Source organism: Hyalella azteca, unplaced genomic scaffold (genome assembly GCF_000764305.2).
Source record: "Hyalella azteca isolate HAZT.00-mixed unplaced genomic scaffold, Hazt_2.0.2 contig12078, whole genome shotgun sequence".
Classification (NCBI taxonomy): domain Eukaryota; kingdom Metazoa; phylum Arthropoda; class Malacostraca; order Amphipoda; family Hyalellidae; genus Hyalella; species Hyalella azteca.
The window spans coordinates 183,663-210,215 of NW_025942046.1; the positions used below are offsets into that span (position 1 = coordinate 183,663).

The window sequence follows — 26,553 nt, forward strand, 5'->3', positions numbered from 1 at the left end:
CAAGGACAGAACTAACAAGGAGTCAGGAACAGAACTAACAAGGAAAAATAGGCAGAACTAACAGGAAAGCATATGCAGAACTAACAGGAAGGCATAGGCAGAACTAACAGCTGGAGAACAGAGGCAAATGCCGGAGAGATGGGGACATGAGTTCGTGGCGTTGTTAACTGAGAACACAACAAGCAGCAGCCAAACGTATGCAGGAGCTGCTGTAACTATCATGAATATCCCAAATTGTTACATAAGAAAATATAGACAAAAGTTATCAGGGCAGGTCATAGTATTTCGCCATGACCATTACATCGCTTGTCGACCAAAATTAAAACATCGTGAGCATCCATAGGACTTCTCTACGTGACAGAAATGTTGTACGCAATGGTTCAGAGGATGGAAGGACGCAGGAGGTCAGAGGATGGAAGGACGCAGGAGGTCAGAGGATGGAAGGACGCAGGAGGTCAGAGGATGGAAGGACGCAGGTCAGAGGATGGAAGACGCAGGAGGTCAGAGGATGGAAGGACGCAGGATGTCAGAGGATGGAAGGACGCATGAGGTCAGAGGATGGAAGGACGCAGGAGGACAGAGGATGGAAGGACGCAGGAGGTCAGAGGATGGAAGACGCAGGAGGTCAGAGGATGGAAGGACGTAGGATGTCAGAGGATGGAAGGACGCATGAGGTCAGAGGATGGAAGGACGCAGGAGGACAGAGGATGGAAGGACGCAGGAGGTCAGAGGATGGAAGGACGCATGAGGTCAGAGGATGGAAGGACGCAGGAGGTCAGAGGATGGAAGGACGCAGGAGGTCTAGGGATGGAAGGACGCTGAGTTGTTTCAAATCCTGGGTAGGTCGTTGAACGGGATGTGTGGATTTGGTGGAAATTCTATTGGTTGCGGTAAGTTAGTGGGTGTTCGGGTTGCGGGAAGTTGGTGGACATTCTAATTGTGGCCACAGAGGCTCACAGACGCCTCAGTTAGGGGCGAAAATTGCAGCAAGAATGTCAAGTTAACCTCAGCATGGCTGCTTAAACGGAACCATAAAACCATAAATAATGTTTTTCACGTGTACGGTATATGGTTTGAGCTGAAAACATCCTTTGGAAATAACATCTTCCATACGAAGTCAATAAATAAGAAAGATTTGATGACAATTTTTGCGTAACTCTTCGTCAGATCCACCTGGCGTTGGCAACATCTACGCGATGAGGCGTCCACATCCCGCATAATGAAGCTATATTACAATGCGCAATAATTGTAATAATTACAAACAATAATTGAAGCATTAACGAAGACTTGGCTTGTAACTTGCGAATTCGGGCATTGAAGAGATGGTTACTCAACTAAGACAGCTGGCTTTTGTATCAGCTATAGATTAACATAGTTATGCAGTACATATGTTCAAATATAGTGCGTATGAGTATAATACACACGTTCAAATCTGATGGCTATACCTTAACAGTATTGTAATCGTCAACAAGCTTAGATGCTACAAACATAATAGGAACTGTGTGCATACAAATTGTTTTATGAGATAAATGCATTTTTTTATTGAATACGCACGCTTAATTCCATGTATAAATAACCTTAACATTAGATTTATATGATGGATTATGAGAGCATGGGTTAAGGTTGGTTAAGAAGCCGGCAAATTTACTTAGAGCAAAAATGGACACCATACCGACAGAACCTATTAATTAGTGCAATGTTTTCCACTGATACCAAATTTAAAGCCAGGTCCTTTAATTACTGCAATAATATTTACCACGATCAAAGTTACTTCAATGACAGTTACTGCGACTTCAATAAGGTAGCAGCGAAACTGGTGACCACACTAGGGTTTATGAGGAGTGTAGCTGATATAAAGAGAGCACATGCACATTAAAGTATTACCAGCCTAATCCCCACGCCCGTGACATGCAAGCCTCAAGTACTAACATACGCGGGGAAGTCGCGGGGAAGTCAAGAGAAAGTCGCGGGGAAGTCGCGGGGAGGTCGCGGGAAAGTCGCAGGAAAGTCGCGGGAAAGTCGCGGGGAGGTCGCGGGAAAGTCGCAGGAAAGTCGCGGGAAAGTCGCGGGGAGGTCGCGGGAAAGTCGCGGGAAAGTCAAGGGGAAGTAGCGGGGAAGTTAAGGGGAAGAGGCACATACCTGACAGGCTGCGGGGTTTCTCGGTGACGTCGCCCTGAGTCGCGCGTTCAGTCGTGGTTCCCGTGGTCGGTTCTGGTTTCGGTTCTTTCGGACTACTGGTAGGCTCAGGTTCGGGTTCCGGCTGACTAGTAGTGCCGGACGCAGGTTCACTTTCGGGTTCGGGTTCACTTTCCGACTCGGGTTCGGGTTCAGGAGCAGTTGCTGGTCCAGATTTAGTAGACGTTTCGTTTTTCTTCTTCTGTATCGCATCCAACAGCGCGGCGTCCTGCTGCTTCCACATGGTCCCCCCAACATCCCCAGCGATGTAAGGGAATTGTCGGCATGTGGTGGTAACACTGCTAGGTCTCCAGCCCACTGCTATGTACGAGGTACCATTACCTACCAGTGCTACCTCTATCTGGTCCGTCTGGTCAGGGTTCTTGACGAAGCGATAGTACATCACCAGCCGAGGGCCAAGTTCTTTCTTTACGAACATGTTCAGGTTAACTTGGTTCGCCTGGCGCAGAAGCGAGGCTGGAAAAATGTAAACTGTTTCAGTCAGGTATCAAAATAATGTGAAGGACGCATGAGGACGCACCCATGTTAACCGGCCAGTAATTTATAGTATTCTGAGGCAGCGAAATGAAAAATGTCTTAGTAAGTAAATGAGGTTTACAGGATGAAATATATCGAGTAATTTTTTATAACATTTTTCAATCAAAATCCTATCTTGACTTAAATGAACAATTGAAGATGAAGAAATGTTAATTAAAAATAGCGTCAAGAACGTCGAGTACTCCTGAACAACGTTCACAAATCATCAGGATAATGATTATGATACCTAACATATCACTCACAAAAATGGGCGAGGCTTTGTCATAATAGCGAAAAACTTATTACTTTTCTGTGGGTCATGCTTACCCTGTTTGGCCAGATAAAGAACAATTGGTCTGTGCAGAAAATGTGTCACTCCTTGAACATATTACCCATGAACATATTATTGGGTAATATTGAATATATTAACAACATATTATTATTGAACATATTATTGTATAATATTGAACATGGGTAACATTGAACATATTACTCGTGTATTCACCCAGAGTCCCGTGACTCACATTTACTGCACTCATGACTCACATTTACTGCACTCGTGACTCACATTTACTGCACTCATGACTCACATTTACTGCACTTGCTGCCGAAGCGGCCCTGTTGACAGTAGCACTGCTTCTTGGGATAGGAAGTAGCGTCGATGTCAACACATTTGCCATAAGTACCACAGTCTGCGTCAGTCTCGCACTCGTTGTAGTACTGGCAAGAGGCGCCGTAGTAGCCTGGGTTACAGCGGCACTTGTCCACCATGTAGATGCCGTTCTTGCTGCACTTCTCTCGCATTAAGCGGCCTGTAGCAAGCAATACAAGTTGAAATTGCGTTATGATATCGCATTAAGCGGCCTGCAGCAAGCAATACAAGTTAAAATTGCGTTATGATATCGCATTAAGCGGCCTGTAGCAAGCCAAAACAAGTTGAAATTGCTTTATGATATCGCATTAAGCGGCCTGTAGTAAGCCAATACAAGTTGAAATTGCGTTATGATATCGCATTAAGCGGCCTGTAGTAAGCCAAAACAAGTTGAAATTCTTTTACAAAAGTTAAACAAGTTAATATTGCTGAAAAGGAAGTAAACAAGTTGAAATGCGTTATGTTATATACTAGGTCAAAACGCCTACAAAATTTACAATTTTTTTTTTTTGTTTTCTTGGCTGGAATTTTACGGTTAGATTATAATGTGGGCAAACTAATTATATTTTTAATGAATTTTCTCCTTGGTACAGTGGTACGAGATAGTGTTAATAATCGAAAAAAAGATGAGCGCATTTCGTAAATTTTCTCAGGCCAATTGTAGAGGATACTTTAATTGCATATCGAGAGTATATAGACGATGGCTCCAGAGCAGGTTTAAAAGCTAGGTTTGTGTTCGACAGCTTTGCTCTCATTCCAACGACAAATGAAATCGACAATTTTATTTTAAATTTCTATAAATTGACAATCAAATTTTATACAGCAGTGAAAGCGAGATTTAAACGAACAGATGCACCTAGGTTTTTTACTCGCAACGCCTACGGTATTTAATCTACGAGTAGGTACGTTAATATCAACGAATCAACGCGCCTAATTTTGACCATTAATTCTAGCTCGGTGGATGACTCGGCATTATGACCGAGGCCCAGCGTTAGTTTGTGATTATATGACCGAGTTTTTTCTCAAATTTGTTAGAATGAAAATGTTGAAAAAACAAGTTGTTTAAACGGTTTCGTTGAAATTGGCGACTATTGGCAGTCGTCGGGCACTTATCATCAGCAAATATTTGTATTTGTGTCATGTATAGGTGGAAATATTCTATACATATTCATTCTAAATGACTGATGGTGCGTTGAAAAAACTGGTCACCGTGAAGTTTAAAGTAAACAAAATTATTTACATTAAACACTCCTGTTACTCACTGGATTGTTCTTGGGAAGAATTATCGCCTGTAGGCAGCATGAAAGAGAACGAGTTCGTTACAAACGAATGGCTGAACAATTTATGAAGTTATTATATTTAAATAAAATGTTGGTTGATTTGGCATGTACTAAGTTCAAGTAGAGGTTAGAGTTCAAGTAGAGGTTAAAGTTCAAGTAGAAGCTAAAGTTTGGGTAGAGGTTAAAGCTCAAGTAGAGGTAAAAGTTCAAGTAGAGGTAAAAGTTCAAGTAGAGGTTAAAGTTCAAGAGGTTAAAGTTCAAGTAGAGGGTAAAGTTCAAGTAGAGGTTAATGCTTTTGATTAACGTGATGGCTGTCGTCCTCAGCCTGCAATATTCGAACAGGCAGGTGATCAATTATATAGATCAATTACAGATATAGCCTGTAAGAATATATATAGCCTTTAAGATATAGATAGCCTTTAACATCATTTTACCAACACCCATGTTGAATGAATGAATATGAAGAAATGTTGGTTAAAATGAGCGATAAGAAAGAAAACGAGTAGAGTTCGAGTAAGCGAGTTTGTGTTAGGTTGACAGAGCGTCAGCATAATAAGTATGCAGTCATGACAGCCATAATGATTGTCATATGGAATGTTTTACAGCATCATCGCGTATCAAGAAACGCTGCCTCAAGTTATTCGATGATGCCTGATGATAGCACATTCAGCATCAACATGAAGTAAATCATGTCTACATGGACAATTCTAGAGCCTTTATAATCTAGAGGAGATTTCAAAATTTATTACAAGACCATAGACTAAAAAGAAACAAATTGAAACCAACGACAATCTCGCTTCCAGCCCTACTAGTGTCACTGAATTACCACATTTTTAATTCATCTTCCCTCCTAACCATCGCCCTCCTCTCTCAACTATCATCATTACCTTCCCATTTCACCACCCACCTTCCTCATATTTACCCCTTGATCAGCCTCCCTACTCCTAATACCCTCCCCCTAATAGGTCATTTTTATTTAAATACCCCTAATACCCTACCCCTAAAATCTTACCCCTAATACCCGACCCCTTATATCCTACCCCTAATAGGGTATTTACATTCAAATACCCTTAATACTGTACCTCTAATAGGGTATTTATATTTAAATACCCTAATACCCGACCCCTTATACCCTACCCCTTATACCCTACCCCTAATACCCTACTCCTAATAGGGTATTTATATTTAAATACCCCTAATACCCTACCCTACCCCTAATACCCACGCTTGACGATGTCAACATCAGCGCAGGACCAGAACTGGTACCGCGGCCCCCACTCGGCCGCTTGCCGCAGCAGACGCAGCACGCAGCCGCTGCACAGCGTGTCCTGGGGCAGCGTCACGCGCTGTGTCTGCGCCCTGCGGTATACGGCCGTGATGAAGGCGGCGTATGGGGCATGATGTGTCGTGGGACTATGGGACTAGGTGTGTCATGGGACTAGGTGTGTCAACCCTAACAAAATTTAGAGTCGCCCCAGCTTCTGGTAATCCAAATCAGAAGCTGACGTGGGGCTAGGTGTGTCGTGGGGCTAGGTGTGTCATGGGGCTAGGTGTGTCATGGGACTAGGTGTGTCATGGGACTAGGTGTGTCATAGAGTTGACGTAAGCAATCAAGTGCTTCATTTTTCACACAAACACAGAACGAACACTTTTTCTTAACTTCAAATTATTGCGAATTTAATGATAATTTTTCACACGTCAGTTTTTGCAAGACAACAAATGCATAAAGTTGCCATTTAATCCATTTCCAGAGCCAATAAAGGCATTACAATATTCTTTCAGGAGCCAATAATGGTAATATAATAATTATCTTAAATCGTATGGACGAAAGCAAAAAAGGTAAAAAAATATCGAACAAAATTTAAAATTTTCGTAACATGCCAAAGCCTTGGACTCACGTAGGGTCTCCCTGGACTAGCAGGGTCTCGCCGTCGCTGTTGGTGAGGTCTGCGACGACGCGCTGCTGCTGGTCTAGCAGCTCGATGCGGTAGCCCCCTTGATGAGGGTATGCCAGATGCCACGTCACGTCGAATGTAGACCCCTGCACCAGCATGGTGGTCTTGTTGCCTGCAAACAGACCGTTCAGTTAGACCCCTGCACCAGCATGGTGGTCTTGTTGCCTGCAAACAGACCGTTCAGTTAGACCCCTGGACCAGCATGGTGGTCTTGTTGCCTGCAAATAGACCCTTCTGTTAGACCCCTTCTGAACACATGCCTTTTGCTTGAAGAGTGTGGGTCAAAACAACAAACATTAAATATAATAAGAGCATTTATTCAGAGAAGTAACGATTTACTTAATGAATTTTAATCCTGAAACGAACCCATTAATAAACGATTGTTCATAAATGATCAAAGGCCATGCGGTCACCCAATGAATTAAAAATCCGGCATCATGCAGTATGGAAAACTGTCTTTTACTGGGCAAAACCTGTAATCGCACAGTAAAAGAATGAACGGTATTTTCTTTATTTTCTGATGGCACAAACGCTCAAAATATTTCTAAACGAGAACCCTGCTTGACACATTCTCATATAATATTCACAACATCGTACGTTAGGCAAAAAAGTTGAAGAAGCTTGTGCATGCCAGAGCCGTCAGTTAATGTATAATTACATGTTTTCAGCACCAAATCAAGTTTAGATATAATTTCTACCGAATCCATGAATTAGCTAGGGTGAACGTCGTTGTAAAGAATTGATTTTCAAACTTTCTCGTTTGTTTACACAAAGCAAACGAAGAATTAGCGCGTTTAAAAGATTCTTTCTCAACTACATAACATAACATAGTGATGCCGGCGCTGAAGAGTACCTATGCCTGATATGGCCTGTTGCCGATTCTTTTACTTTTCATGCCTTCTTCACAGAAGATCTAAAATCGTGTCATTTGACCGGATCTTTTCAGGCCTGACGATAGTTTGAAATATATACTAGTCTTCCACCGGGTTCGATATGGTGCCAGGCACTTCAAGTCTAAATATATATTTCTTCATAGCTTTATCTAGTCTGTTCTTGAACGCGTTCATACTTGGAGCGCCAACGACGTAATCGGAAAGGCCGTTCCACAAGTCGGTGATTCGAAGCGAGAAGAAATTTTGTCGCGTGGAGAAGCTGCAGCGCAGTATTTTTTTTAGTTTATAGTTGTGGCCTCTGGTGTTGGTTCTTGTTTCAAATTCTAGTAATCCTTCTGGGACCTTGTATAGACCATGAGTATACTTGTATGCTTCAATGAGGTCCCCACGCAGACGTCGATAACTGAGGCTTGGAAGCTTCATAATCTTCAATCTTCCTTCATATGACTTGCCCTTCATGCCCGGAATTATCCTTGTTGCACGACTTTGAACACTCTCTACTAAATTTCTGTCCTTTTCAAATCTCGGTGACCACACAACGTTTCCAAACTCTAGATTAGGGCGCACGACGGCAACAAACAACTGCTTCATCGCTTCTGCTTCTAGGAACTCGTATGAGCGTCTGATTAGTCCAAGAAGTTTGTTGGATGTGTTAGCTTGCGTTTCAACATGCTTAGAAATTTTCAGCTCGTTGTCGACGTAAACTCCGAGATCTTTTTCCACACTAGACTTTTCAATCATTATTCTCTCGTTGCAACCATGTCTTCTCATACTGTAATCTTGCTGTTCATTGTTCTTCCCGAGGTGAAGTACTTTACACTTGTCAGCATTAAACCGCAGCTGCCACGTATCAGCCCAGTTAACTAAGCTGTCAAGATCATCTTGTAATTGCGCTTTATTTGACGCATTCTTCACTGTATAATAAACTTTTGTGTCGTCGGCATACATGGCACACGCTGGACACTGCTTCTGGTAGATCGTTTATAAAAGCGACGAACAAAATAGGACCAAGAACGCTTCCATGTGGCACGCCACTGCATGCGCACTGATGCTCGCAGGGCCCATACTTTCAAAAATAGTTAAGAGATCGTAAGTTCATCAGCCAATCATTGACGCCCTTTCAAGCAAAATCCACCAATCTTAGACAAGAAAATAGAGCGTAAGTATTTATGTTAACTTGCGAGTTAAAAGTATGGCCCCAGTCTGAAACGGCTCCGTTAATACATGGCATACATATGACATACCGGTACATACTCGTAGAACATACATATATGTTCTACGAATACTGAATATAATATATTATTTCGAATTTAGTTTATAGGCATACATAGAGTTATTATTTAATTGATAACGCATCATTGTAATTGATATTGCCAATAAAACTGAAGAAAGTAAGAGTAATGAGAGTTGGGGGAGTACGTAGTGGTAAGAGAAGAAAGCTCTAGATTTCCACACGGGTGACAAGATCACGGGCGTAAAGGGCAAGCAAGGCTGAGCTCGATCAGCAAGTACATGCAATCATGCCTCCCTATACATCCTTGCTTGGCATTCCTGCACGATCTAATAAACTTCTTGTATATGTATAACAATCTCATATGTATAATGACTGCATTGACAGGCGAGATCGCAGAGGGCAAGGTTGTAGCTTCCATACTATCGTATTTTCACTAACATTCAAACACCAACACGAGAAAACACATGCACGCATGCAGACACGTACACACATGAACACGCACACTAACAAACGATCACATATAATCAAATAAAACATACATACGAAGACATACAGTAACAAATAAACATACAATAACTAACGAAGCCAGAGAGTCTAACTAATACATACTAACTCAATACACGCATTGCTACACGCACTGAGGCAATACAGGCACTAACTCAATACATGCACGCACTGCTGCACGCACTACAAGGACACGTTCCGAATTTCGTGTTTACTTCCACGACTTGAAGACAATCGATCACGTGAATTGCACTTACAACTTAAGCAGCTGTAACCCGAGCATAACTTACAGTGCGGACGATATGAGAATTGCGAATTGTTCAAAAACATCACTAAACGTCCATATTAAATACATTTTTACAACGCCCGGTAGAGAATTAAAGTAGGTGACAACTTTTAAAGCTGGTGTGGCATTTCTAAAGACGGCTGGCACACTATAACGAGTGAAAAATAACGATTTAAAAACAGCTGAATTTCGTAGTAATAATAGCATATATTCTAAATAATACAGGTAAATTAAAATTTCAGAACGGTCAGGGAATAGTTCAACCTTTTTTAAAAGATAACTTTATTTGTATCTTACTCACTTACGTGCCCAGTTTATAAGAAGATATGTTGATTATTTCGTCCCATTCTGGGAAGGCGATCTTCGAGACGTGATACGAGAGCAATAAAGTCTTGTCCCATTATTTACTGCTGTGCTAAATAGATAGAATATACTATCTAGATCGATAGAATATAGTACCGGTATCTCTATATACTAGATAGAATTTGGGCTAAATAGAATAGAATATACAATTATTGCGGATAATCCGCAATAATTGCTAGTTGTTTTTCTAATGATGAGTTTAGGACTTCGTAGTCCGCGGTCAAGCTGTGCCTATACTTTCAAAAAAATTTAAGAGATCGTAAGTTCATCAGTCAATCATTGACGGCCTTTCAAGCAAAATCCACCAATCATAGACAAGAAAATAGAGCGCAAGTACTTACGTTCACTTAGCGAGTTTTGTAAGTATGGCCCCAGGGGCCATACTTCTGATGCTCTAATTCTAAATTCGCATTTCTTTCTAGGGTCTGGACTCACCGGCTTATCTAGTAACTCGTAAGCTCATAATCTTAGTTTCCGTACTTGCGTCACTATTATTGGTTGTCTATCGTATAACTATTATAATTATTATTGTCCTCGTCCTTATTCATGTCAGGTTAATCAATTAACTTGCGAGTATCTCCTGTCGTAAAGAATTATTTGTCTTTGTTTAAATTTCACGCTTAGCTTTTTAATCGTCTTTTTCCAAACGAGGGAAGCGTAAACAATAATTAACAGCAACGTGAACAGGTTAGAAAATAAGGCAGTAAACGACACATTAGTTTCACAATATCACAACAGTAAATGAAGCCAACATAACAGTAAACAAATTAAGCACAACAGTAAACAGAGCAAGCACAGCAGTAAACAGAGCGAGAACAACAGTAAACAGAGCAAGCACAACAGTAAACAGAGCAAGCACAACAGTAAACAGCACAAGCACAACAGTAAACAGCACAAGCACAACAGTAAACAGCACAAGCACAACAGTAAACAGCACAAGCACAACAGTAAACAACACAAGCACAACAGTAAACAGCACAAGCACAACAGTAAACAGCACGCGACGCAGGCAAGACGGAGTGCGTGGGAAAATGCGCTGTCACACGTCGTTATGACGCCGTTATTAAAGCGGCATGCACCGTAAAACGTCGAAATGCTGCGTTAATTATCGTAATAGAAACACTTTCTCATCTGTATCACTTATATTGCCATAATCATCTACTATGTCATCCATAATAATCTATATCCATCACTATATCATTATCGTTGCATTGCCCATAGTATCTCACTTATCTGTATCATCCAAATCATACTTCTAATTCAGATTATTCCCATCATTGGTGTTCATCATATTATTTTTAATCCGCATCACCACTATTACTTACATTGTCGGACTCTATCTCATCCTCTTCATGCGTTTCATATACATTATCATCCATATCACTCTCTTCATCTGTATCATTCTTATCAACCTCATCATTCTCATTAAGCGTTCACAATGGTCAGATCGAAATACTTCTGTAACTCGCTCACACGAGTGGTCGGTCAGCCTCCTATAGTGGCCACCAGCTTATGGCTACTCCACTCTCACGAGTGGTCGGTCAGCCTCCTAGTGGCCACCAGCCTATGGCCTGTCTCTTATACACATCTAGATGTGTATAAGAGACAGCTCACGAGTGGTCGGTCAGCCTCCTAGTGGCCACCAGCCTATGGTTACTCCACTCTCACGAGTGGTCGGTCAGCCTCCTAGTGGCCACCAGCCTCATGGCTACTCCACTCTCACGAGTGGTCGGTCAGCCTCCTAGTGGCCACCAGCCTATGGCTACTCCACTAAGCATCCATTTGCTTTCTCCATGCCATGCGTTCGAATTAAATGGAATTACGAATACGAGGCAAGAAAATATTAATTATTATCATCAACTTTACCCGAATCGGTAAACAAGAGTTCGCGTATTTAGCTCAAGCGTTATTGTCTTGGCAAAGCTTCAATAGTATTGAGAATAAATTCATAGTAAAATTACATCGATGAAACGAATGAAACAAGTATACATTAACTTTATATCGCAGCAAACGCTTAAACGGTAACTTTACACATAAATTTTCAATAGTTGACGTTTGGGACTTCTCTAGTTGACGTTTGGGACTTTCGTTTCCATCGCACATCCTTCCTGGTCACTCAAGCGGGACCACCACAAACACTTGCAATACCTCGGTCCTGATAACCTCGGCAGGGGGCAAACAGTCCCAGCACTTATATGCTATTCCTACGGCGGACGCCAGCACCCCGAGGTTCCCAACATGCATTCATAGGGAGAGTTGTCGCAGCGCGGTTACGGGGTTTCACCTCAACCATGCGCATCTTGAAATTCCATTTTTTAGCTTCGTCAAGCGGTCACTGGAAAGAGAGTTGGGCTTCTGTTGTCGGTAGTTCTAACCGACAGATGGTGCGCAGTTTGGTTGATCACAGCTGGTGTTATAACGAAGTGAACTCAATACTATTGAGCTCAGACAGCGAGACATTCAATATAGACGCAGGTCGCACGTATGCAGCGTAAGAAATCAGTTCTATGGTTTAACTTTACTCATTCTGAACTCTGAAGGCGTTCGACTTAATCATAATTTTATTCCAATAGAACATGAAATGAATATAGAATTTAAACTTGGTTCGTTAGTTCAACTAGACCTAAGATGTTAAATGCACTTTCTCTCCTTCTGAGTAAACATCCCTCTTACAAATTAACCTGAACCGACGAATTGGGATCGCGGGTATCCACTTATTGCAGACGAAAATGGCAGGGGTTGCCTTCCCTAACAAACTACCGCAGCCTTTTAGGCTGTACGATGTCCTTAGAAGCAATCACTGCAACGGTCATTGAACCATTGAGGCCAAAAATTCAAGCAGGTTTACTTTAATTCCTACAATAAGATTTGAGCAGTTCAAGCTATACAGACCCTATTATTAAAGATTATTAAAGATATATGACAACATACATAACCGAAATCTCTCGCTATTGAACTCTTACCATTGATCAAATCTTATTTTTTTTAATTAAACTCCTAAAATTTAAGAAGCATCCGAAAGTTTTCGTTCACGAGCTAATCGCAATACTTTCTATTACATAACGCGCTTAATCGGTCACTTTTTGCGCCTATAAAAAATAATTAACGCGTGAGAGCAGAGACCGAGATCACCCAAGTTCATCATAGTCAAGTTTGGGCGTAAAGCTTGGCCAGAATTATCAACGCTACGCATCCCTTTTCAACGCTGCGCATTCCTCATCAACGTTCCGCATTCCTTATCAACGCTGCGCAATCCTTATCAACAGTGCACCGTCTGGTCAACAATCAACGGTCACGCAACATCCGACCCCGAGAGGCAATCGACGATAAAATACCATATTTTTGTTGCAGCAGAGCTCGAGCTTAAACTTTCCATTTCCGACAAATTTTTGCGGTTGTTAATGTGCATTGTTTTCTATAGAGTCGTTTCCAGCAACCTTGTCATGTGATATGATGAGTTGTCATGACCCTTCACGTGCGAGCACGGTTCACGTCATGATTGTCTGCACGGTTCACGTCATGATCGTCTGCATGGTTCACGTCATGATTGTCTGCATGGTTCATGTCATGATCGTCTGCACGGTTCACGTCATGATCGTCTGCACGGTTCACCTGGTATCCGTTTGCATATTTCAAGGTAGATGCTTTTGGCATAGTCTGTAGGAGAGCCAGACTGCATGTCATGGCGGAAAGTCTGCAAGAGAGCCAGATGGTCGTGGCGTGGTCTGTAGTATTGAATTATTCAAGCTTGCATCTGATTAGTTATTTCAACAGCAGGAGCAATTGAGAAGGAGCAGCTTGACTGTGAAGCGTCATACTTTATTTCTCAGCTCGCCGATCAAGTAAAATACGATAATACAAACATCTAAATCTTGTTCAAGTTTAACGCAATTAATACTGTCAATTGGTCTTCACTAAATTACAAATTGGGACTTGGAGAATCAATATACCAGTTCGTTATGGCCGCGTGTGAGGTTTAATTTGAATGAAAACTGATTTTAGGAGGACAAGGTTTGGCCGACGATGATGCGACGTTGATTTCTAACAAGCCTTACTAGGTGGTCAATCTTAACTGAGAACTCAATAGTAAGTTAATCTAAACTTGTGGACCAGAGAAGTTTAATATTATTTAGGTCGTCTATTTCGACGAACAGTTATTTCAATTCAAACTTAGATGTTGAACTTAAGAAAGCCGCCGTGCCTCATGCCGCGGTTAATAACTCGCGTGAAGACAACTTTGTACATTTGTGCAGCCTTGGTGAAAAATTCCTGAATATTGAGCCAAATTGCGGAGGTGATCCAAGAACCGAACCCATTAAATTTCACTGAAAATTCACTGGGAGCACATCATATGAACTTCAATTTAAAAGAAATTAAAAGCTATTAATCAAATAATATTGCATTGAATTCTAGCACATGAACGTTTTTAAGCACAACTCTGTCATTGAATGTGCTCAATATTTAACGCGGTCATTATTTTAAAACATGCGAGCGCAGCGCGTGGCGCGTTGACGCTGCGCCTTCCAGGAGTTAAATGCTCATAATAGTGAATATAATGATAGGGTGAGGCCTACTCACATAAATAATGAATATAATGATATGGGAAGGCCCANAGGCCCACTCACGTGAATAGTGAATATAATGATAAGGGGAGGCCCACTCACGTGAATAGTGAATATAATGATAGGGTCAATGCCATTCGCTTATACTGCAATCACACTATTTTTGGCAACAGTATAATCACTATAATCGCTTGTTAAATAATAAATATATTATAGAAAACAAAATATTGGTAAAAGTCATGTCATGTGATTTAAATGAAAACTAAAACATTTTGGCAAATGCCCATTGGTTGCACAATGAAAATGATATATTTTATTGAATCTACCGACGACTGAATGCCTGTAAGAAAGGAGAGGGACTGCATACTCGAATACTGGCTACGGTGATCGTAAGTTGCAAGAATTAATAAAAATGATAAACCTAGAGTGATAATTGCTTGGTTGGTTGTAGATTGCATGTAAATTCTCTTGTTGAGACAAAACGGTTTGATACTGAGCTTAACTGGTATAGATGATTGCAAACAAACTCCGAGCTCTTTAAAAATTATTGAACTTACAGGGACAATGCAACAGAGACGAAGTACGAATTACACAGCTTATGTTTATACAAACAGAATTATACAGCGTATATTCTACTTGGACGACCAGGATACAACAGAGACGAGGTGCAAATTAAACAGCGAGCATTTCGTGACAACAGACAACGCAACGAAACACATTGTTATTGAGCGTCATTTCTGCTACGTGCAAGACGTTGCTGTGACACACTACTTCACACGCCGAATTGTGTCATACCAGAGCCTTTGTAACTGTTTGTCTCACACATGCACATGTGTTGTATACAAGTGCCATACATACACGCGCTGTGTGTAATCACACAACCTCTTGACGGAGTGTACAGCTGACATCATTCGACAGTATCATGACGTCAGTATTGGTCCAGTTATTCATTATAACATTTATAAGTTAGTGAATAATTCAAAAATCGTTGAGTTTTGCCTAATAGCAATGTATTCAATCCCATTTCAGCTGTATGTATGTCAGGAGTATGCAGCAATCAATTCCACTAACGACTGCCTTTTCTTCATCACCATTCAGCCCTGTATTACAGAAAATTATGCCATATCTCCCAGCAATATTCATGCATATCTCTCAGCAATATTCATCCATATCTCGCAGCAATATTCATCCATATCTCCCAGCAAAATTATATCACGCCTTCTAGCTATATTCAATCAGCAAGTTGGGGGGGAGGGTTGGGCTGAAGAAGAAGGGAGTGGAGGAAGAGGGGCTGGAGGAGCAAGGAAGGGGGGGGGGAGAAGTGAAGGAAGTTCTCCCAGCGAGAGGTTGCATCGCCAAGGACAACAGCGCATCTGCTCTCCTGCAGTGATGCAATTACACTACACAGCACACAACAGCCAACACACAGCTCACTGCAAGGAAGGCACACATCACACAACAACAAAAATACATAGTTACAAACATATATAGCTGCAAACCTACATAGCTACAAACATACATAGCAACAAACATACATAGCTACAAAAATACATAGCTATAAACATACATAGCAACTAACATACATAACAACAAATGTACATTGTAAAAATATACATAGCAACAAACACACAAACGACAACCAACGCACACAGCTCACACGGTAACGATAACCAAATGCACAGAGCTAAAACACGTACATCAGCAACAGCCCGTTGTCTTTTTTCTTAGTAGTTTTAGAAGTCGCTGTCCCAGGCAACGCTATCTCTTCAGTTTTCCGCCGGCCTGAACTCCTGGCAGGCTGGTCGTCCTCGCCGCCAGGTCCCGGAGAGCATTCGAACAGAACTACTGCTCTCAGTGGGGGCTGCTGATGCACAATGCGGTTGCCTTCTTCTTGCTAATGGTAGCGAGGCATAGGTGGATGATTATCAGATTATCCAATGTGGTACCTGACCTCAGACTGCGCAGTAATTGAGGACCAACTCGTTCGCAGCCTCGGATTGATGATGAGCACCGAGGTCACGTTTTGTGACCAAATAGCTTCAATAGGTGCAAGTAGCTTGCGACAGATGATAATATTGCGTACATTCCCAACAAGGACGTGAAGCTGATGTTCTATAGACGCACTCTATAGTGGGCGAACGCTCTATAGCGCCTCCGTGCACCTACTCCGCGAGTATACTGCTGCCAGCTATGGACCCCATTCACGGTTGGTGCATTGCAGACCATTCACGGTGGGTGCAATTGAAAGCGAACCAGGAAGCCTTCAAGTCTAGGAACAGCGGGATGAAAGAGTTGAACTACAAGAGGTAGGCTGAAGCAGTAGGTAAGGTACTGTATTCACTGCAGAAGACAGGAGAAGTGTACCCGAATGTCCACGACGAACATGAAAACCAGTCTGAACTCCAAATTTATGATGATACATTAAGGGCCGGGACACGTCACAGGATAAAAACTATGCAAAATACCATAGCAATCATCAGAGCAGAAACCCGAGTCTAATATCAGCAGGAAGTATCCCTTTCCATGACGGAACCAAAGCTGTTCATTACTTTGCCGATGAAGCCGATTGGGAGTGTTATCCTAGAGAATTTCATGAGCTAACTTACAGTGGAATTTCGAGAGCCAACTTACAGCATAATTTCTAATCGTGTGGCTCATCTCCACTATCACCAGGTAGAAGCAAGCAACACCTTTGTTTGAGACCTCAATGTTCAGAATAACAACAAACATTGCGAGCACAGCTCAGAGCGCGCACTGCAACCATACAAAACACACAGACAGTAAACTTAATCGATAAACACGAACAAACACTGCGAAGTCCACATACTCAACTTCACCACACACAGGTCTTGAAGCATACTATATAATACAGCACAGCAAAATGAAGAGGACATGCCTTGAAAATGAGAATGGGAAGGCCTTGAGCATTAAAGGGTAAGGCATAAAGGAGTGAAGGGAAAGTCCTGGATGAGTAAAGAGAAAGGCCTGAAGGAGCGAAGGGTAAGCCTGGAGGAGTGAAGGGTAAGGCCTGCAGAACTGAAGGGAAGACCGGTAGGAGTGAAGGGGAAGGCCTGGAGGAGTGAAGGGTTATGCCTGGAGGCGTGAAGGGTAAGGCCTGCAGGACTGAAGGGAAGGCCTGTAAGAGTGAAGAGAAGGCCTGCATGTAGGAGTGAAGGGGAAGGCCTGTAGGAGTGAAGGGGAAGGCCCGTAGGAGTGAAGAGTAAGGCCTGTAGGAGTGAAGAGAAGGCCTGAAGGAACGAATGCGAAGACCTGGAGTAGTGAAAAAGACTATATGGTCCGAAGGGTTAAAAGGGATAGGGATCGGAGGAGTGATAATGACACCCTGTGGAGAAGTGAAGTGGACAGGGTTCGTCGGAACGAAAGTGATGCGGCTTAGAGTGAAAGACACAGGGCCTAGTGTGAAGAGGACAAGGCCAAGCCAGCTTCATGTCCCAGCCAGGGATCGTACGCATGACATGGCAGTTGCAGCAACTGATCAGTTGCTTCCATGGTTATCTAGTTAATCCTGCATCAATGGTTAATTAACTTGTCATCGTTCACTACGGCGCAAGAACTAACCGTCCCACTTCTTATTCGTAAATAAATTCGGAATAAATCCTACAGCAGATAAAAGTGGATCGAGGAAAAAAAGGATGACTCGATCAAACAAGAAGAGTCGAAAAGTTTTGACTAGGAACGTAATGGCAACAGCCAAATATTCATTAAATGAATAAGTAAATAAAGAAATAAGTAGAATATAAGACTGAAGCAACTACCGTATAATACATTTGTGGACGTTTTTTGGCGAGTTTGTGTAAAGCCTGGCCCCTTGAGTATATAGAGAAGTGGTATTTACGTTCGTATCCGCAATAATTATCGTGCCGAGGTACAACAATATCTAAAATTTTAAATTTTATTGTGGAATTATGAGGCATAACAGACAAGAGAAGAAAAGTGAGATTCTAATTTTTTTTAATTTTATGTATTTTTACTTTTCTCATACATACATTCTAATTGTTTCGCTTTCAAGTAAAATTAAAATTCTACGCTGAATCAGGGCTCTGAAGGATCTCTCTATTATAGACAGCACATTACTTTGAAAATTAACAATGGGATTAGAGATTATGGGATTAAGGATGACTGGATTCAGAATGAGGTCTTAATATCTGAGAAGTTTAGGGCAGGGTGGCCCAGTGGTTAAAGTTCAGAGTACCAAGATTGGAGCAGAGAGGTGCGGGTTCGATCCCAGCTCTGTGCGCCAGTTTCTGGTCAGAATCGGCAAGGAGGCCGGGCGGTTAAGCACAGCAGAATTGTAGCAGTGATTTGTGAGTTCGAGACCGCAAAATGCTGTGAATGTTCTGCGATGTTAAGAATTGGCGACAGGCCTACGGCCTATTAAACGCTGAAACCGCTATATTATTATTATTAAGTTTATTTCCTTCTGATAAATAATCGTCAGCCATTAGCGGGATTGTGCTGGTTCCTAACTTCCTATACATGCCACCACCAGGCATAGCAAACGGCCATTCAAAATTGTTATATTAAAATTAATGCCGAGTTTCTTGGCATTAAATGCAGCTACTAATGTAATATTAGTGGCTGCAGCTTCCAAAATGGGGTTAGAATGGATCATATTCAACTTTCCTTGATTATAGGCGATCAAGTTAAAAAAGTATTATGATGGCAGAAAAGTGAGAGAATAAGAATGGATTAGCGGATAAGGATGAAAGGATTAAAGGAAAGGGAGGAAAGCGAGGTAAGGATTGAAGGAAAGGAGGTAATGATGGAAGGAAAGGGAAGAAGCAAGGGATTGGAGATAAGGAAGCCCGAACAAAGCCGGTCGAATTAACTAATTACAAATAAAATCAGGACATAACAGAGATTTTAATTCGCGATTCGATGAACATAAACCCACGAAATCAGTGTTGTGGTAAAGACTCAAAATTAGAAACCTATCTTCTGAATACTAACGCCCTCGATCACCTTTATATTGTATGTCATATTAAATGAAATCTAGATGGATGAAAGCCCAGTAATGATTTACTTATACAGAGCAGCGCTCCATTCGTCTTCTCAATTCATCTGTAAAAAGTTAGAAACTAATACAGTGAGCATGAAACTACAATAGGAAGATATACGATATGATATACACTATAACAGATCTAATGTAGAAGGAAATGCAATAGGTATAAAAAAAACTAGAAATTAATACAGTGAGCATGAAAGCTACAATAGGAAGATATACGATATGATATACACTATAACACATCTAATATAGAAGGAAATGCAATAGGCATAAAAAATTAGAAACTAATACATTGAGCATGAAAACTCCAATAGAAAAATATAATACAATATAACATATCTACTAATTATAGAAGGAAATGCAATAGGTATAAAAAACTAGAAACTAATACATTGAGCATGAAAGCTACAATATAAAAATATATAATAAATTATAACAGATCTAATAAAATGAAATGCAATAGGCGCACACAACGTCTATTTCTCTTAGAGTCGCTGAGGCATAGCAATAGAGAGAGCGACTTGTGATAGTAAGAAAGTCTACAAATGAACACTTTGGTAGTTCAAGGCGTGTACGTGAGACGACAATTACTAGACACGCGAGACATTCTTGCGATGCTCTGCAACTAACGTGCATTATCGTACGTGTGAGAACGTCGCTGGATTACGTCGTGATGTTGCGTCAGCGGCGTGTGATAGACAGCGTTGCTTGTGCGTTGAAATGCGTCAAATTCCGTACCGTCAGGATGCGTATATATACCAGCGTATCGATCAGCTTGCAGTTATCATTAAGTCTTCCCGTGCAATTAAGGTTTTTGTTTTTTACAGGTGTACAATCTTCGGAAATTTTCAAGCAAGCGTAGATTCTTACTCAAAATATCATGCTGCTGCATAATAGCAATAAAAAAATAAAAAATAAATTTGCATTTTATATTGAACTACGTTCTTGTGGAATTAGGCTGCTGTAAATGTGTCAGCGAGTTGAATTCAGGACACCATCTGCATTGAGCGCCGCTCTTCGTTCCCGTTGCACTGTTACGCAAACACGTTCGTGATCACACGCGTTCGTAAGCATACACGTTCGTAAGCATACACGTTCGTAAGCACCCGCGTTCGTAAGCACCCGCGTTCGTAAGCACACGCGTTCGTAAGCACACACGTTCGTAAGCCACGCGTTCGTAAGCCACGCGTTCGTAAGCACACTGAGAGTGAGTCAAGTGAGCTGAGAGTGAGTCAAGTGAGCTGAGAGTGAGTCAAGTGAGCTGAGAGTGAGTCAAGTGAGCTGAGAGTGAGTCAAATGAGCTGAGAGAAAACGCAGCTATTTTCATTAACGCAACAACGATATTTTGTTATAAGGTGCTTCGCAATAATATTAGATAAGATGCAGACCATCAGTATTATTTTAAAAACCTCCAAATATAATCCACACGTGCCTTTAACACTATGAATTATATATATGACTTTAAAAGCAATATGCTATTGACCAATCAGAGACACCCGTATTAATCTTCATTTGCGAATCAGTAAAAGGTGACCTATAATACAAAATAAAGAAATGCCGCCTTGATAATTTATTATAGATACACCATGGACACACATAATGATTACCAGTAACACAGAAATAAGTAATGCATGATGGTATCGTACACGATATACATTATGCAACAAACACATGATTTCTAATAGATCTTATGATAGACGAGCTAGATGGAAAGAGATCATTATACACCATAGACACGTAGTATTTAGAAGATACACAGCTTACACAAGACACACAGATGACAGAACACACATACGAAACACAAAACACAGTTCACAGAGAACACAATGAAGTCAAGGTATCTCTATAAACAGAAGGTCTGCCCAGTTATTATGATAAGACGCACGTCACTCACCCATTGGCATGCCACATTCACCTTTGGGCATGCCCCACTCACCCATTGGCATGCCACATTCACCTTTGGGCATGCCACACTCACCCTTGGGCATGCCACACTCACCCTTGGGCATGCCAAACTCACCCTTGGGCACGCCACACTCACCCTTGGGCACGCCACACTCACCCTTGCTCATGCCACACTCACCCTTGGGCACGCCATACTCACCCTTGCTCATGCCACACTCACCCTTGGGCATGCCACACTCACCCTTGGGCATCACACTCATCATGCCCTACTCACCCTTGGGCATGCCACACTCACCATGCCACACTCACCCTTGGGCATGCCACACCCACCATGCCACACTCAACATGCCACACTCACCCTTGGGCATGACCTTATGACCTTATGATGAGTTTAGGACGTCGTAGTCCAAGGTCACGCTGATGCGCCGCCTTCGTCGTCCTCCGTCTCCGAGTCGTCGTCGGATGTAACGTTGGACGTGTTCCGTCTATTACATGCCCCACTCACCCTTGGGCATGCCACACTCACCATGCCACACTCACCCTTGTGCATGCCCCACTCACCCTTGGGCATGCCACAGGGGCCCTGCGTGCGGCTGTTATCCAGGAAGTCGAGGTCGTAGTCCCTGGCAGGAGGGAAGGTGAGGGCGACGTGGGCCGTGCACACCCCCAGGGTCGCCGCCATCAGCAGCACCCACGACCCCCCAGCACCCCTGGGGGCCAGCCCAGCCATATGGCAGCTTCTGAGGGAGGGGAGAGAAAATATTCTTTAAAAGGGTAGACCATAAAAAATATAACTCAGTACTCCCTGCAGTGAGTGACAGAGAGCGCATTTTCTCGTCGACGAAAACGTGAAGTCACGGACGGACAGACAGACAGATATGGCGAGCACAATAGCGCCTTTTTTCCATGAATGAGAAAATGCGCTAAAAAGGATATTTGAAGACTTACAGTGGGGGGAAATAAATATTCGTACACTTGAAAAATCGTATTTCAATGTATGTAAGTACACAAACTGAACAGGAGAAGTGATTTATATTATGTATAGAGATTGCATTGTTTTTTGTTGCATTGAGATTTAATTTCTTTTGATAGTATTTTTGAATACTTTGCGTCTCTATACATAATTTAAATCACTTTTCCTGTTAAGTTTGTGTACTTACATACATTAAAATACGATTTTTCAAGTGTACGAATATTTATTTCCCCCCACTGTAAATCATACTTCAATTACGCGGCACTTTCGACCACCCATATCTAGGAATGCGAAGGAAAAAGGAGAAGGCCATAGGACCCTCTAGAAACATTTTTAGAAGAGTAGTTAGAGAGGAAAGAGAGATTCGTAGAGCATACAATTTTTAGCTCCAAAATATTTTATAACCTCCGTTTGCAATGCGAATTTAATATTTAGTCCCAAATTTGATTCAAATTTTTGTTCAATTTTAGTAAAATAATTTGTATTCAACATATTTTTCATTTAATTTGAGTTTGATCGTTCTTTCTTTATTTAGTTCAATTCCATTCCAATAACTCATTAAAAACCATCTTACATATGGGGAAACTTTTGAAAATTTATCCGTAAACTGCGAAAAATGTTGGCGAACAATACCAATGCTTTCTTGTGGTAGGAAATACTTTTTGCATTTTTTCAATCAGCTCTTCCAAGGCAAGCTGAAATTGAGATTTTTCTTGCCTTTGGAATCGTGAAGATATAATAACATCCGCTCTATATCTGCATTGCCGGACAGCTAAACTTCTATCGTAAGTAATCATTCGCGCACAATGGCGTTATTTTTATTCTTCATCTCGGTTAATATTCATGCTTCGGCAATAATTATTTATTAGACATTTCGAGATAGATTGAATCTTTAAAAGAAACATCCACACCGCAACAAAACTGAATGACTTCGCGAAGCCATTCGGTACAAAGGCTAGATAGATAAAACATCGCTAACCAACTCTCAGGAAATTCTTGGCTGAAAACTGAAACAAAAACTCGATTTTTTTTCAATATAAATAGTGACATTGACCTTCTCAGTCGAACAATGCGTTCGTTAAAATTTCGAGGAAACTATGAGAAGTTTCCTGCACTTTCATATTCCGGGGCGACTGCGAGTTTGGCTGCTTGGGCCAAGTGAAAAAGCCTTGGGGTTTTGTCATAATTCTTACAAGATTTACAATTCTATGTTGGCACATGTATGAATATGTTCAAATTGCAAAAAAATTAAAATCCTTCTCCAATATATACGGCAATGCATATCGCTAAGCCATAAGAGAATAACCTTCTTAAATTCCAAAACTCTAACGTACTTTCAATACCAAGCACATTCCGATGAACTTACAATATATCGAACTCAATCCCCCTCCAAAAGTGATAGACAATGCGGGCAAGCAATGCAAGGTTAAGAATCGCAATCAGTTGACGTGAGTATGAAGTCAACCTTGAGACCGGAAACCGGTCAGATCGAGAACCCAGTGGATGATGTCCATATCCAGTTACGATGATATTACGGCGATCTCCGTAGCGTTAAACGTGACTATCATCCAATGAAATAGGAGCTCGCCACGCAACATTGATCAGAGACATATAGCAATCTATGGACCGCTCTAGAAAACGGATATACTTACCAGCACTGTAAGTCGGTCCGTGTGACGTGCCGAGACGTTGAACTCATGCGTCTCGGAATCATTTTCATTATTGACGGCCTTTCAAGCAAAATCCACCAATCATAGACAAGAAAATAAAGCGCAAGTACTTACGTTGATTTAGCGAGTTTTGAAAGTATGGCCTTCTTGTCTATGATTGGTGGATTTTGCTTGAAAGGCCGTCAATGATTGGTTGATGAACTTACGATCTCTTAACTTTTTTTGGAAGTATGAGCCCGGGACAACGAGACAAGCAGTGAAATGTCCGGAGAAAAAAATGCGATATCTACCCACTTTATTTCTCGAAATAACGTTATAAATAGGGAAAACGGTTGCACCCAGAACTTTATAAATTGTGTCGTGGATATCATTTATCTTTACATGAAAGACAAAAGACGAGTCGTTACCTAACAATACAGTATATATAATGCCTCGCTGTATTGGGCTGAATATTCGCGTATCTTCGCCGTTTGATGAATTATTCGCGTATCTTCGCCGTTTGATGAATTTTTCGCGTATCTTCGCCGTTTCGCTAATTTTTTAGAGAGCCGATCGATTTAAACAACCCGCGGAACTCCAACAGCAGTGAGCATGTGAGAATAGTTTGAAGACATTTAGAACAATGGAAAATTACCAAACAATCACGATACAAATACTTATATAAGTACCACTATCAGACGGCTAATTCCCAGTCGTGGATTTCAGCTATCGTGGCCGGGGTCTGGACTGAAATACCAGCGATAGGTGAGGAATTTCTTTACCAGACAATCTATTGTGGTACGAGACAGATAAAAACATTCCAGAGCGATAAGAGACAAAACAAGGCATTCAAAACGTGCGGATTAAGCATAAAAAATTAAATAATCGATTTTCAATGAGCGACGATGGGGTCAAATGGAAAGATATAGCGACATTTGGCTGCTTAGGTCACACATCATTGCAGTTACATCCATGGTCAGCGTAGGCGATGTATGGCTGCCAGAATAATTTTGCAGCTTTAAGCCTTTCCTTCATAATGTACATTTATATATATTATTATAATATATGATGTACTTCAAACTATCGCGTCTAATTCATACCTATACGAGTTCCAATGTGCTTGTAAACGGGGTCAGTTGTGGCAGTCATGTACTGACGGAAACTAAAGCCGCCCTTACTTGTAATGACCAGTGAGCTTAAGAGACGTTGCCATTGCCAGTGTTTGCAGAGTGTGATCACCAAATTGCTTTTAGAGGCCGAGTACAGACATGGTTAGATAATTAATTTATATGATAATTTCAGTCTCTGTCATTAACATTTCGCATACGAGCCTGCCGCATCTAACGATTCATGCATAAGTATCGTCTATCAATCATAAATGAACTACAACGCTACTAACAAACTGTTGTCACCGGTTGATTGCAATTTATTTGATGTTAATAGAAGATTGGAACTCATTTTGTCACAATATTTTTTAGAAGATAGAACACATCGATTACTAGGTACAGGACTTATTATTTACGTACAGAGCTTCTCGTCTCGTCGACAAAAAAGGACGAAATGCATATGCTCTTAACAGAATTCACAGAGTAATAAAGAAATACTTGACTAACTATAAAAATTAAAGTAGAGCTCGATCAAATTTGAATTGGGGATAGTGCTGCCAGATCGAACGCGTACAAATTGACTTAGTAGACGTGGAAGCTGTGACTAGTTGAAATTGGAATGCTGTCAGAAGTAGCATTAATATCAGTACTGGTATCTGTACTGACAGCAGCAGCAATGGCAGCAGCAGCACTGGCAGCAGCAGCAGTGACAGCAGCAGCAGCATCGCCGGCAGCATAATTAAGGACCGCGGACGGAGTTCTGGAAGGTGCGGAATGCATATATTAGACCACTTCGTGCACCATCACCCCCATCACATCACAACCAACATTTTACATCCCTCCAACGAACACATCCTCTCCCCTCTTGTACACATCGCCTCAACCTCAAAACCAACGATGTGTTCAGCTCACATCACGTGCGCTGCGGCAATCAAGGCATACGCTGCAATAATAACACATTTCCTACCTTCGACAGCCACTTAGTACGCAACTTCGATGCTTTGGTAATGCATTTATTATCTTCGACTTTCACTCTCTACGCACTTTAATTCTTCATATGTTGACTTCCAAGTCCATGAAGTAAGCGTTCTGCAATGATATACGCTCGGGCTACAACAAGACTTGCTGCTATTGCTGCAAAGATCTCATATACAATTTAGATCAGATATCTTTATGTTAGATACAAGATATTTTAAATTAGAATTTAATTGGTAATAGCCTTGGTACACCCCCTTGGCGACGACGCTGTGTTTAATTGGCTCTTATACTCTCCTAGAGAGCGCTGCAATAGAAACAAATATAAATTATTGTAGCAATATGTGGGTAAAATTCAAGCAAAACATACAGAGAGGTTTTCATGTATGGTGTCGTGGTTGCAAACAAACAACCTAGGATGGCAGGTACAGTTTCTTTCATTCCTGGTACACAAGGGTGGCCTGTATAGTCTGTATTG

The 26,553-nt window shown here is 41.4% G+C and overlaps 1 protein-coding gene across 1 annotated transcript in view; it reads right to left on the minus strand.

Annotated features, from left to right (window-relative positions):
* The window catches only part of LOC108666668, a 65,598-nt gene that overhangs the window by 28,236 nt on the left and 10,809 nt on the right, over nucleotides 1–26,553 (minus strand). Inside the window, exons 2-6 of the mRNA XM_047883128.1 lie at nucleotides 21,934–22,112; nucleotides 6,543–6,711; nucleotides 5,870–6,003; nucleotides 3,303–3,524; nucleotides 2,140–2,652 (exon numbers count right to left, since the gene is read on the minus strand). Coding sequence (XP_047739084.1) covers nucleotides 2,140–2,652; nucleotides 3,303–3,524; nucleotides 5,870–6,003; nucleotides 6,543–6,711; nucleotides 21,934–22,102 — 1,207 coding nt within the window. The 5' untranslated portion in view covers nucleotides 22,103–22,112. The remainder of the gene's footprint in view (nucleotides 1–2,139; nucleotides 2,653–3,302; nucleotides 3,525–5,869; nucleotides 6,004–6,542; nucleotides 6,712–21,933; nucleotides 22,113–26,553) is intronic.